This window comes from Mytilus californianus, unplaced genomic scaffold (assembly GCF_021869535.1).
Source record: "Mytilus californianus isolate M0D057914Y unplaced genomic scaffold, xbMytCali1.0.p SCAF_2, whole genome shotgun sequence".
Classification (NCBI taxonomy): Eukaryota; Metazoa; Mollusca; class Bivalvia; order Mytilida; family Mytilidae; genus Mytilus; species Mytilus californianus.
This window is the reverse complement of record NW_026262668.1, coordinates 136,860,117-136,873,888: the sequence shown is the minus strand read 5'-3', so window position 1 is coordinate 136,873,888 and position 13,772 is coordinate 136,860,117. Positions and strand designations below refer to the sequence as shown.

The window sequence follows — 13,772 nt, the reverse complement described above, 5'->3', positions numbered from 1 at the left end:
CTAATTAAGGGTAACTCAATTTGTTTTATGACATTTTATATTTAAGTTGAATCCAGATTCTGGAGTACAATTGAATTACACATTGTTTTTCTCTCCGTTGCATTATAATGTCACATACAGACTCAATGTTTTAATTTTTAATAGAAACCTGTATACCTGAAATCAGTTAAACGTAAAAAATAAAAAACAAATTAAAAACAAATATAAGACTTATAGTGTTCATAGTAATTTTCAATCTTAGCACGGAAATCAATCTGGCAAAAAAAGGACACGACAGTGAATAAAGAAAATTATGTATTGGGCCTGATTTCATAATGATATAAGTATCAATCATCTAATATTAGTCAGTCCTGATTCCTTAGTGGTGTGTATCCAACCTTGTCTATTCTCCTCAATCCGTGTTTTCTCCAGCAAGAATATATCAATACAAAGAAACCCGACACTGCTATAATTATACCAGCACAAACTCCTAAAATCATCGTCATTTCGGAAACGAAAGAGCCATCATTCTAAAAAAGAAATTTATAAGAAATATATATACAACCACTTACTTCAGTACATGGCTTAACTTCTGATGTTTTTCCTATGTGCATTATGAATTCATAAAAACATAATTCAGGCTTTTGGTTTTCTATTTTTGATTGTTTCACATTTTGTCTCCAGAGACCTTTATAGATTACTATACAGTATGAGTTTTTCTCATTGTTGAAGGCCATACTGTGGTTCATAGTTGCTTAAATCTGGTGGATAGTTGTCTCGTTGGCAACTATATCACATCTCCTTATTTTATTTAGTATATAACAATGTTGCCTTGGTGACTTTTTCACTCGCTTCTGGATGGAAATAGGCAATTACTCCTGTAACAAGACTGACAATTTTGGTCACTTATTTGTAGATCTAATTTTGCTGATTCTTTTCGCATTTAACACTTTTTCTACAATTTCTTTTGGTATATCACCTTACACAAAGGGTAAAAATCGTCATTCAAGGACAATGACTCCTATAAGGAGTCCAGTGATGATTTTAGCCATGATGTCTTCTTTGTAGATCTTGTCTAGCTGATCATATATGCTGTTCAATGTATCTCTTTATATAGTTTTCATGATTATAGCCAAAATTGTTTTATAAAATGAGTAAAAATTGCTACTCAAGGGCAAATACTCCCATATGGAGTCGACTGATGATTTCAGTCAAGCTGGCTTATTTGTAGCTCTTATTTTGCTAATTATTTTCGCCTGTATAGTTTGTCTCTATCCACAATAGTTTTTGACAAAAAATGGTAAAAATTGTCAGTCAGGGGCAATAATTCATTTGAGGAGTCTGTTGACAAATTCTGGTTACAGGTAACAATAATATAATTTTTACATCGGATGTGACCTTGAAGGTCATACCGGTGTTATGTTGCCGAAGAAATTTCCTTGCCGTTTGACTGATAACCGAACGTATTTCGTATAATTACGCGGATATTATCGAGTGCAAAATGACATTCCTTATCGCTTGTTATATACTAATTTCACCAATAAATATTCATGAAAATAATTTTTAAGAACATAGATAAATGTATGAAAATGTTTTGTCGTGAGAAATATATATATCAATAGCAAATCATGGATACCGAAAATTTGTGTTAACGCATGCGGAAGAATATCTCGAGAACGTTTTGCAACAAAAGCGGGAAAATATGAACTCCTACTCAAATCCAATGTATTAGAAAAACGAATTATTACAGAAGAGTGTCCACCATGCACTTGCACTGCAGTATCATTATAATAGTAGAATAGAATGATATATAAATGGATGAAAAGCTATATATATAACTGGTATACAAACATTAATATAATATATAACAACAAACCAGAGTATACTGATAACAAATGATTATATCACTACAATATAATAATTATTACGGTGAGGTTGAATTCCCTGTCATTTATTCATCATCCACACAGGAACTTGTCTCAGAAAAAATATATCTATGTACCTTAACCTAACTTTCAGGTATAGAGATGTGATTTTTTTTCTTAGACAAGTGCTTGTTACCATCCACCAGAACTTGCGGTCATCCGATGTTCAGTACTTCAGTACTTTGATTATTGTTACCTGCAGTTATTGCTACCCGCAAAATTTCACATTTACAAATTATTACATTTTTTGTGTGTAGCATCGGGTTGCTTTGTACTGTCTTCGTATCATTGTCCCGTATATCTTGTTTTACATATTTGAACAAATTTATGAATTCATGTATGTTTCAATTTAGAATACATGATATCTTTAATTCTGATCTCTTTTTTTGTTTGTTCTTTGGATGGTGCTCCTATTTTACAAGAACTTCTATATAACAGCAAAAAAAAATGCTTCTTTGAATCGTTGAAGTTTATCATTAAAAGTTTGAAAGGATATAAACTTTTCACCGACCACAGATTGGAAATCTTTCTCATTCGAATCCATAGTTGTTTTAATCGACCCCACTATGACAAAAGAGAACGTCATATTGGTCTATACATCTGGAAGGTTAATCATGTTCATAGTTTTTCGTTTAAATTTATTTCACAGATGGCTCACAAATCAAACTTTTTTTTTATATCAGTCAATATATATTTTGCGAATAACAATAACTGCAGGTAACAATCAACTAGAGGCTCTAAAGAGCTTGTGTCGCTCACCTTGGTCTATATGCATATTCAACAAAGGATACTCTCCAACATTGTAGACAAGAATAGAATTCATGACAAAAATCTCTGTTATGTTGATCTTGTATTGCTGATCATTTATTCTGTTTAGGTTCTCTCTATCTTCTTTAGTTTTTGCTCAAAACACAAAAGAGGATAAAAAAAGTTCCTAATTTAAGGACAATCACTCCTATAAAGAGTGACAGTCTACTAACTATCGTCAAAATTTGACTTGTTAGTAGACCTTTTCTTGCTGATCATTTTTGTTTATTTAAGTTTCTATCTGTCTATTATAATTTTTATCATATAAGGCAAAACGCAAAAAAAAATGTAAAAATCGTCATTAAAGGGCAATAACTCCAATAAGGAGTCGTCGGACGATTTCCACCATATTACCTCAATTGTTGATCTTGTTTTGCTGATCATTTTTGCTTACTTAAGTTTCTATCTATTATAATTTTTAAGGTGTAAGGCAAAAACGCAAAAAATTGGTAAAAATCGTCATCAAAGGGCAATAACTCTAATAAGGAGTCGATTGACGATTTCAACCATTAGACTTATTTGTAAAACTTATCTTGCTGATCATGTTTGCAATTTAAAGTTTCTCTCTATCTTTTATAGTTTGCAAGATTGTAGGCAAAAATGAAAAAAATGGTAAAATTTGTCATTTACGGGCAATAACTCCTATAAGAAGTCGTCTGACAGTTTTGACGTAATGGACAATTGGTAGAGCTTAACATTCTGAACATTTTTGCCTTGTCAGATTTTCTCTATTTATAACGGTTTTCGGGGCCTCAGTGGCCGAGTGGTCTAACTACTGTAACCACTAGCCAGTCAACACTGAGGTTGTGAGTTCGAACCCTGCTCGTGCGGGTGCACTCGACTCCAATCTTAATTGACTAGGATTGTCAGTTTTCCTATCGAAGGTCGGTGGTTTTCTCCGGGCACTCCGGCTTCCTCCACCAATAAAATCTGGCCGCCACGAAATAGCCCAAAAGCGGTGCTTAAAAGTGGCGTTAAAACACAAAAAATCAAAAAATCAAATATAACGGTTTTCAATATAATAGACAAAACTTGCATTTTACCCCCTATGTTCTATTTTTAGTCATGTCGGCCATCTTGGTTGGCAGGCGAGGTCATCGGACACATTTTTAAAACTAGATACCCCAAGGATGATTGTGGCCAAGTTTGGTTAAATTTGGCCTAGTAGTTTCAGACGAGAAGATTTTTGTAAAAGTTAACAGACGACGACGGACGACGAACGCCAAGTGACGAGAAAAGCTCACTTGGCCCTTTGGTCAAGGTGAGCTAAAATGATGTTATTGTTACCTGCAATGTCCGATTAAAATCAAGTCCCAGCCCGAAAATACATTTTGGCAATTAGTCTCGAAAGTAACTAAGTATTTCTTATTGTTACTTTTTGCGGGTAATCGTAGCCATTGCCTTATTTAAATGACGGACAAAAGATAAACATGAATTAAAAGGTGTAATGTATACATACTGTGTTATCGTCATCTCCGTTACCAGACCCACTTAATGCATCGTTTGCCATCCCAGGAATAATTGTTGTTTGTGTTGGTAAACTGGATGTCATTGGTTCGTCTGTAGTCATATAAGTGGAAGTTGTTGCCGTAGGTCCAAAGGTGGCATCTTCATCACACGTGTCTGCTGGTAAGTGACAATCTTCCTTGATTTTACTTACGTTTGGACTGAACCATTGCCATGGCGAGAAACTGAAATAGTTAAGACATATGATTATATCCGTGCAGAGTACTTTTCAGATTTAACACAATCAGAGAAACATTTTGTAAAGAAAATAAAAGCGGGAAGAGAGAATAAATGATGTAAAAAATTGTCCCCAACACTCGATAATGAGGGCAAGGTCATTTCTCCCCATTTTATCCTTTTTTAAACATTTATATTCATCGTTGCATATTTTCCATGATAAAAAAACAATTCAAAACTTAAGAAATTGAAGCCTATGTGTATTTTCGTGTCAATTAAATGTTATTTTAAGAACGGAATTGAATGCTTCTTTTTGAAGTTTTATAGGATTTTAAAATCGTAAAAGATTTAAACAATTTCAGCATATAATGAACAGAGAAATCCTCATTGTCAACGATTTTACATTCTTAATAAAACTACAAAAAAGTGATAGTGTTATCAATAATTTATAACATACTTCAACAAAAGTTCGTTATGGCTAGGACATTTTGCCTCTACACAGAGCACGCTCTTAGTCATCTGAAAATATAAAAAAAGTATTTTATTTTGAAAAAGTCTACCATTGATTGTCTGAATAAATATTCCAGTTATGAATCAAAAGAATTAAGCCACTCAATAACTTCCAGTAAACTTGATTTTGATGATGGCAGTAATTTTGAAATGTTTTGAAGGTCAAGCAAATATAAAAAGCAAGCTGTATTCTTTTTCCTATCAGATGTTGTTTTTACAGCTATGAACCCCGATCAGAGTATACATCGGGAAAACATACGGATTAGAACTATATATATGTTGTATCTAGAAAGATTAAATCAGATGATACACGTGTTAAATGAAAGATGGCTTTTGGGGCGTATTTTATTGAAATCTCGAAGTTTTTAATGAGATTTGGTAAAGAAATTAGAAAACAATGATGTTAAATATTTCATATGCCTTTTTTTTGTTTATAAACTGTACTACTGATCTGTAAACAAACTAATATTTCCATTAAATTATGTAGTACGATATAACGATATTCCTATTGACATGTCATATCATTGTCATTGGCATGTCATATCATTCATATTGACATATCAATACCGTTCTTATTGACATGTCACACCATTCCTATTGACATGTCATATCGTTCATAATGACATGTCATATAATTCCTATTAACACGTCGTACCATTCCTATTGACATATCATATCGTTGTATTTTACATGTCATATTTTGCTTTTGACATGCATATCATTGCTATTGGCATGTCATATCATTGCTATTTATATGTCATACCATTCTTATTGATATGTCATACCATTCCTATTGACATGTTATATCGTTCCTATTGACACGAAGTAATCATAACCTGGGGTTTGATTAAACTTTCAAAGTAACATTACAACACATAGCATGTTACTAGTTATATTAGCATAATGCATGTGTTCGTTTTATTGATCAGATTAAACTAACATACTTTGAAACATATATCATTGTCACAAGTTGAAGAAGTGCATAATATCATGATATCAGTAACATAATTATATTTTGTAGCTTTGTCATAAGTTTTGTGTAGATGAATTCATAAATTATGTATCTCACTCTTAACAGTCATCCTTATTAATATCTCAATGTTTTATAATATAAATAGTATAATTTTAAAAACATATACAAGAAAATATGCTCAATGAAATACGTTATTATTCAAAAAGGTATCAAATAGCACTAAATTTTTTGATTGCTGATTTCTTAACATCAGCAAATGTTAAATGAATACTGTGGACGATCATAATATTAACGCTACCAATTTTATTGTACCAGACAATAAATGACTCTTCAGCGATGCTCGAGGCCAAAGTATCGGAAAATCCCAAACTTATAAAAAAAATGAAGAGCTTATAAACCAAGAATAATTGTAAATGAGATTTCAGAGCAGACCTTGCTAACAGTTTCATTGGCACGCTGAGTTGGGATTTAACGTGCTGGCTCAAAAAGCAGCTGATCAGAATGACATGTGACTATACTCTGATATATACATTATTATGTTCCCGAGTCGGCCAGTCTTTGCTCTTACTCTTAATTAACGCGGTCTTGAAAGAGAAGCAAAAATACCGGTCTCTAAGTCTTGTTTGACCCAGCTTGGGTCGTACACGCGACCTCAGGTACTCGACGCGATACGCTGGAACAAGACCACATGAGCGGTCTGGCACTTAATGCAAGATGCTTACCCTTGCTCCAAGTTTCAACTAAGCTAAAGCAGACATCTTAATGCAATTTAACTGAAGATACTTTTCTTATATGTATCATTATTTTTTTATACCTATCTCTTATGTTATATACCATAAAAATACAAGTGAAATGAAGTTACATTTTTGTACTAACCAAAACTTCTGGACTTTGGCAGGCGGCGTTTTCAAACACACCTTCTTGTAATTTCTGAAAATCAAAACATTTTATAAGATTGTTTTTGTGATTTCTTTTTTGTTTAGAAGTTAGGATGGTTCCAACTCATAAAACGAAGTCGGTCTCGGTTGGAATGTGTCTTTTGCATCTTAAAGCTAAGTTAAACTCACATATACATGTATTTCCCTGCCCGGGTAAGAAAATCGTGTTAATTAAGAGAGAGATAATCATTTCGTGTCAAACTTGTTTTTTTTAATTATATTTTGGATTTAACATAGTATCTACAATATATTGAATATAAAAAAGGGGATGTAGTATGATTCTATAATGAGGCACCTATCCACCAGAGTCCAAATGACGTAGATCTTAGCAACTATAGGCCAACGTAGGACGTTCAACAATAACTAAAACCTAAACCGTATTGTCACCTACAGAAAACCCCATGACAAAATGTGAACCAATTCAAACAACAACAAAAAAAAACAACATCTTGATTTATGACAAAACAATAAACGAAAAACAAATAGGATAGAAAGGAACCGACGAAAACCACATAGGATAGAAAGGAACCGACGAAAACCACCGAATTACAGACTGCTGACTTGTGAACATATACAATGAAGTGGGGTTAAACATGTTGGCGAACGTTCAACCCTACTTAAATCTGGGACAGTAGTGTAACAGAATCAATTTCAATTGTAGATTTGATATTGGAAACAGAAAAAAGGACAAGTATTCTTATATAAAGAGATGGAATATTATCTTCTATTCCAATTTAAGGTTTTAAGCATACGGTAAATATATTTTAGTTGATTTAAAAACGTGTACTTATTTGAAATGAGGTGTAAAGTAGCTCGTGACTAACACAAGCGACTAGACAATCAATGGCAAATCTCCTGAATAAAATCTAGCTTAAACTGGTTCGCATCGACCATAAAAAGGAGACTTCAAAAATGAAATGTTATATCCAGCTGTGACATGTAACAAGAGAATGGACTCCATACATGATGCATTATGATCAGGGTTGTCATACTTATCATTTTCTTTTTACAATATTTATTACTATGACAGCAAAACAAACAAACAAACAAAAATTTTATTTGCCAATCACGGCGCCCAAAAAGAGCAGAATAATTACAATATAATTTATAAACATAATATAAAAGTAAATTAAAATTAGGTTAAACAAAGTACATAACATGAATAATTTTGATTGAATTGATTAACATATAATATCAAAGTAACTGAAATAAGTAATTTGTAATAATAAAAAAAAATAATATGACCCATTGTTTTTTATTTTGGACCCTTTATTGGACAGCACACCTCATAGCATACTAACTATTAATTAAATGTAAATAACAGAAATGTAGTTCAGGTTTTGTATACGTTGTAGAGATGTACAGCCATATCAAACAAATATATTCAATACCCTGCTGAAGAAGGTAAAAGCTGCAGAAAATATCCCAAAATCAACTCAAATACCGCCATAATGTGTATCAACTCAAATACCACGAGAATGTGTATCAACTCAAATACCACGAGAATGTGTGTCAACTCAAATACCACGAGAATAAGTGTCAACTCAAATACCACGAGAATGTGTTTCAACTCAAATACCACGAGAATGTGTGTCAACTCAAATACCACGAGAATGTGTGTCAACTCAAATACCACGAGAATGTGTGTCAACTCAAATACCACGAGAATGTGTGTCAACTCAAATACCACGAGAATGTGTATCACCTCAAATACCACGAGAATGTGTGTCAACTCAAAAACCACGAGAGTTTGTATCAACTCAAATACCACGAGAATGAGTGTCAACTCAAATACAACGAGAATGAGTGCATGTCAACTCAAATACCACGAGAATGTGTGTCAACTCAAATACCACGAGAATGTGTGTCAACTCAAATACCACGAGAATGTGTGTCAACTCAAATACCACGAGAATGTGTATCACCTCAAATACCACGAGATGTGTATCAACTCAATTACCACGAGAATGTGTGTCAACTCAAATACCACGAGAATGTGTGTCAACTCAAATACCACGAGAATGTGTGTCAACTCAAATACCACGAGAATGTGTGTCAACTCAAATACCACGAGAATGTGTGTCAACTCAAATACCACGAGAATGTGTGTCACCTCAAATACCACGAGATGTGTATCAACTCAATTACCACGAGAATGTGTGTCAACTCAAATACCACGAGAATGTGTGTCAACTCAAATACCACGAGAATGTGTGTCAACTCAAATACCACGAGAATGTGTGTGGGACACGTATTTGTGTGAAGTAATAAATGATAAAGTAAAATATAGTTAATCTTTTTAATAAACGGGTATACGGTGCGTTTTAACATTTAAAAAAAAAATTCATGGTATTTAAACAAACAAATCTTCTTGCAGCAGTACTTCATATATGATGTCCCTCTTATACGAAAATAAGAACTGATCGGCATCATGTATAGCATGTTGTTATTGTAATATTCTATGTATATCAAGGGCAAATAGAACACAGTACAGTACAGTAGCTAAGTGAAAATAAGTTAGAATATGACAGAACATTTACTAAAAACAGTAAAACACAAAACATTATATATATATATATATATATATATCGAAAAAAGGGGGGTGTCAATTCCCAAGCGCCTATAATGTGTTGTAGTGCTTTGTATTGTCATTGGTTACAATTCAAAGTTGGATTTTATATCAATAAATTAACTGGTATAATTCGTAAATTCACAAGTGATCTTACTGCAATAAAGTTTCCTCGTCAATTCAACCGGTTCATTTGTCAATAGAATTGTCATAATTTTGCAAAGCTTTAATAATAATACTAATAATAATACTGAACTTTAATGCGACCATTAAAATGACAAGTAACTATTTATAAAAGTACTTACCTTGTTGTTATTGTCTCTTAGGAATTCCACCACAGTCACGTGATATGCTGCCAATAAATGACCATAACAGGTTAAATCCAGCTGATGGTCATTTCTCATATCACAAAGCATGTTTATAGCTTCAACGGTAAAATTCATTCTCTAAAATTAAGATATAAATAAATGTTTCTGTCTGGAGAACATGATTTATTTATTACGGTTGTAATTGGCTTTGAACTAGCTGTGTTCTTATATAGGTGCTTTGTGTCTATTGTTTTCATTTTAGCTGTTTTTGTGACAAGTACCTACCTATTATTTTAAAATATTTGCAAATGAATTTTATAGTATATTCTATGTTGTGTTGTTACACCACTGTCCCAAGTTAGAGGAGGTTGAGCGCTAGCAAACATGTTTGACAACACAGCCTGTCCCAAGTCAGGAGCCTGTAATTCAGTGATTGTCGTTGAATAATGTGTGCCATATTTGTTTTTCGTAAATTGTATTGTTATAAATTAGGTCGTTAGTTTTTCTCGTTTCAAATTTTTTATGTTTTTTATAGGCTTTTGATAACTGACAATACGGTATAGGTTTTCTCATTGTTGAAGATCGTACGGTAACCTTAAATTGCTTTCATCGCCGTCATTTGAACTCAGTGATGGATACTAGTAGTTATCTCATTAGCAATTATACCACATTTCCTTATTTTTATATCAGTATCAATAGTATTGGATTCAGTCTAGCTCAATGATTTTAGTGGATTGTTGAAGGCTAACAGACGACGGACGAAAGTGACGCAAAAGCTCAGACTAATTATTTTTGTCGGGCCATCCACCCCACCCCCCCCCCCCCCCTTTCCAAAAAAAAAGGAAGGAATTTATATAAAAAACAGTATGCTTGCCGATGAGACAACTATCTACGAAAGACCAAAGGCCAGCAATGTGAACAGCTGCAGATAACCTTATGGACTTCAGCAATGAGCAAAACTCACACCGTATATTAACATGTAGTGGGTACGGATGACAAAAGGAGGAACATTCAAAACTAGAAGAAGGCGATCTAGTGATTACGAATACCCCAGTTTGCAGAAAAAAAAAATCTTAAACAGTAAGTGCAAAAACTGAAATATAATTATTAAGGTAACTATGGGCATAACTCTTGAATGGTAAATTACAAAACCATCAAAATTAAACGTGACCTATATTTTATGGTTCATGGCATTATGTTTAAGCTTTAAACGATTTGATCAAGCTTTACTTTAATTATCATTCCGAATCCGAAGTGAATCCAACTTATAAGTTTACTAAGAAACATAACTGTTGAACTCATTAAAATTAAAGTTGGTCTGTATAATATATATGATCCGAAATATTGTGTGCAAATTTATTAAGATTTGATCAGGCAGTGTACTCTAAAATTATCACAAGGAAACCAAAAAATGTGATTATTGAGGTAAATATGGGTAATACTCTTGAACTGTAAATGTAAAAACTATCAAAATTAAACGTGACCTGTATTTTATGGCTCATGACATTATGTTTAATTTTCAAAAGATTTGGTCAAGCTGTACTCTAATATCATTCTGAAACCGAAGAAAACCGAACTTATAAGTTATAAGGTTATTTAGGAACATAACTTTTAAAATGTTGATGTAAAAATCCTCAGAATCAAACTTGGCCTGTATAATATGATGCATGACATTGTGTGCAAATTTTAAAAGATTTTGTCAAGCGATACCATAATTACCATCAGGAAACCAAAGAGATGTAAATCTTAAAGTTACTTAGGAACTTAATCCTTGAAAACCGAATTTGACCTGTATTTAATGGTCATGGAGTTGTGATCAAATTTAAACAGATTTGGTCAAGTGGTACATAAAGTATCATCCGGAAACCAAACTTGTGTCGGGCCATAAAATGGGACCGTGGTGTAGCAGCACAACACAAGAACCAACTGTAAATATCAATCCGAAAGGGTTAGATCGGTACGCAGCTGACAAAAATTCCCATAAACATACCTTGTATTTTACATAATGTATTCTACGTAATAGTTCTTACCTCTTGTATATTGTATAGGACATCTGGTGACATTGTCAGAATAGTACTTACCTCTTGTATAGGTCATCCGGTGACTTTGTCAGAATAGTACTTACCTCTTGTATAGGACATCCGGTGACATTGTTCAGAATAGTTCTTACCTCCTGTCTAGGACATCCGGTGACATTGTCAGAATAGTTCTTACCTCCTGTATAGGACATCCGGTGACATTGTAAGAATAGTTCTTACCTCATGTATAGGACATCCGGTGACATTGTCAGAATAGTTCTTACCTCTTGTATAGGACATCCGGTGACATTGTTCAGAAAGGTGTCAAAACACGACAAGGATGACGATTGACAGATTTGAGAGAAGATTTCAGAATCCTTTACCATGGCAGCTTTCTCCATCATTAACCCATTCCAATAGGAAAACTCGTCGTATAAACACCAGTGTCCAGTAGCACAATTCAGAAGTAATGCTTCAATCACGTCATTTGAGAACATAATTCCATAAACATCCCAAATGTTCAAATCGACAAGAAGCGAAGCCAACCCAGTACCACACAACTCTGTTAATGTAAACTCCGCTCCGCATCTTTCTTCCAACAAGACAGATGTCGTAGATGAAGGACGTGACAATGTCGGTGCTAGAGTCACGTTTCCATCGATGGTAACATTTTTAGATGGTAGATTTACATTACTGGTGTTTGACACTCCTAATTGAGAAGATGTGGTAAGTTTCGTGCCAGTTTGTGTTGGTGTTGCTTTGCTCGTTCCGGCAGTGTTGGTTGAGAATTTGTTGGTGAACCAACTGAAAGTAGACGGTAAAGTCGTGCTATTAACAGTCACATTTTTAGTATCTCCAAGAATACTGTCTAACATTTGGGCAAATAATTGTCCTACACTCAAATGTTCTTGATCATCTCTTTTCGACTGTTTTAGCTGAAAGGCCAAACTAACAGTCAAACTCGAATATAAGCCCAGAAGAACTAACACACTGCAAATATTAAGATTCATTACTCACCAGCGACCAACACTTCATTCAGTGAAATAAAACACGTTTTGTGTATAAATCAATGCAAGTAGATGCAGAAATAGACCTTAAGAAATCATTTTATCGAGGTATCCTTCTATCGATGTATGTTATCAAAAGTATGTGTCACCTCCTTGTAAATCTTTAATAAATGTAAACATACAATTAATTTTAATTCAATTTGATTGAGGCACCAGTGCATCGAACATATAAGTGTTTTTTTTCTATATTCAAAAAACCTTTATTTCAAATCAGAGGTTTAAAAATTATACATAAAGATAAAGGAACGTTCGGAGGGTTTACGATGACAGTATATGGCTTCAAATTTCAGACTGGGTGAAAACTAGATGTCCAAAATATTTATTCCGCATTTCTTTACTTTATATTATAAACAATTCCCTTATTTAGCTCCTCTAACAACACATGTCGCACTGATTGATTCTGGATACAGATGTCCAAGTCTTTATATATAAATCTTTCAAAATTCCATAAAATCGATAACTTATTTCGTTGTGCTTATTTCACTGTTGTAGTATTGGTTTAAAAAACTATCAGAAACTGTTTTATTTTAACCAACAATTATAGATAATACAGATGAAAAGAAAAAGAAAATCAGATCAAAGTACTGAAGTACTGAACATCGGATGACCACAAGTTCTTGAGGATAGTCAAAAGCACTTGTCTCAGAAAAAAAACAACATATCTCTTTACCTGAAACTGAGGTTAATGTACAGAGATATATTTTTTTCTGAGACAAGTTCGTGCGTGGATGATGAATAAATGACAGGAAATTCAACTTCACCGTAATAACTATTATATTGTAGTGATACAAATCAGTATACACTGATTTGTTGTTATATATTATATTAAAATAACAGTTACATATATATATGATTTGCATCCATTTGTATATCATTCTATTCTACTATTCTAATAATAGTGCAATGCAAGTGCATGGTGGACACTTTTCTGTAAAAATTCGATTTTTCTAAGATTGGATACGAGTAGGCATTCATATTTTCCCGCAAAAAACAAT

At 33.3% G+C, this 13,772-nt stretch overlaps 1 protein-coding gene across 1 annotated transcript; it reads right to left on the bottom strand.

Moving 5' to 3' along the window:
- Nucleotides 1–121: 121 nt before the first annotated feature.
- Nucleotides 122–11,846, bottom strand: LOC127731158 (uncharacterized). Its single transcript, XM_052240088.1, has 6 exons — nucleotides 11,818–11,846; nucleotides 9,690–9,830; nucleotides 6,754–6,807; nucleotides 4,852–4,913; nucleotides 4,171–4,402; nucleotides 122–509 (listed from the first exon to the last, which is right to left on the bottom strand). Exons 2-6 carry the CDS (start codon nucleotides 9,825–9,827, stop codon nucleotides 345–347), a joined length of 651 nt encoding a protein of 216 aa, XP_052096048.1. The 5' UTR covers nucleotides 9,828–9,830; nucleotides 11,818–11,846; the 3' UTR covers nucleotides 122–344.
- Nucleotides 11,847–13,772: the final 1,926 nt, after the last annotated feature.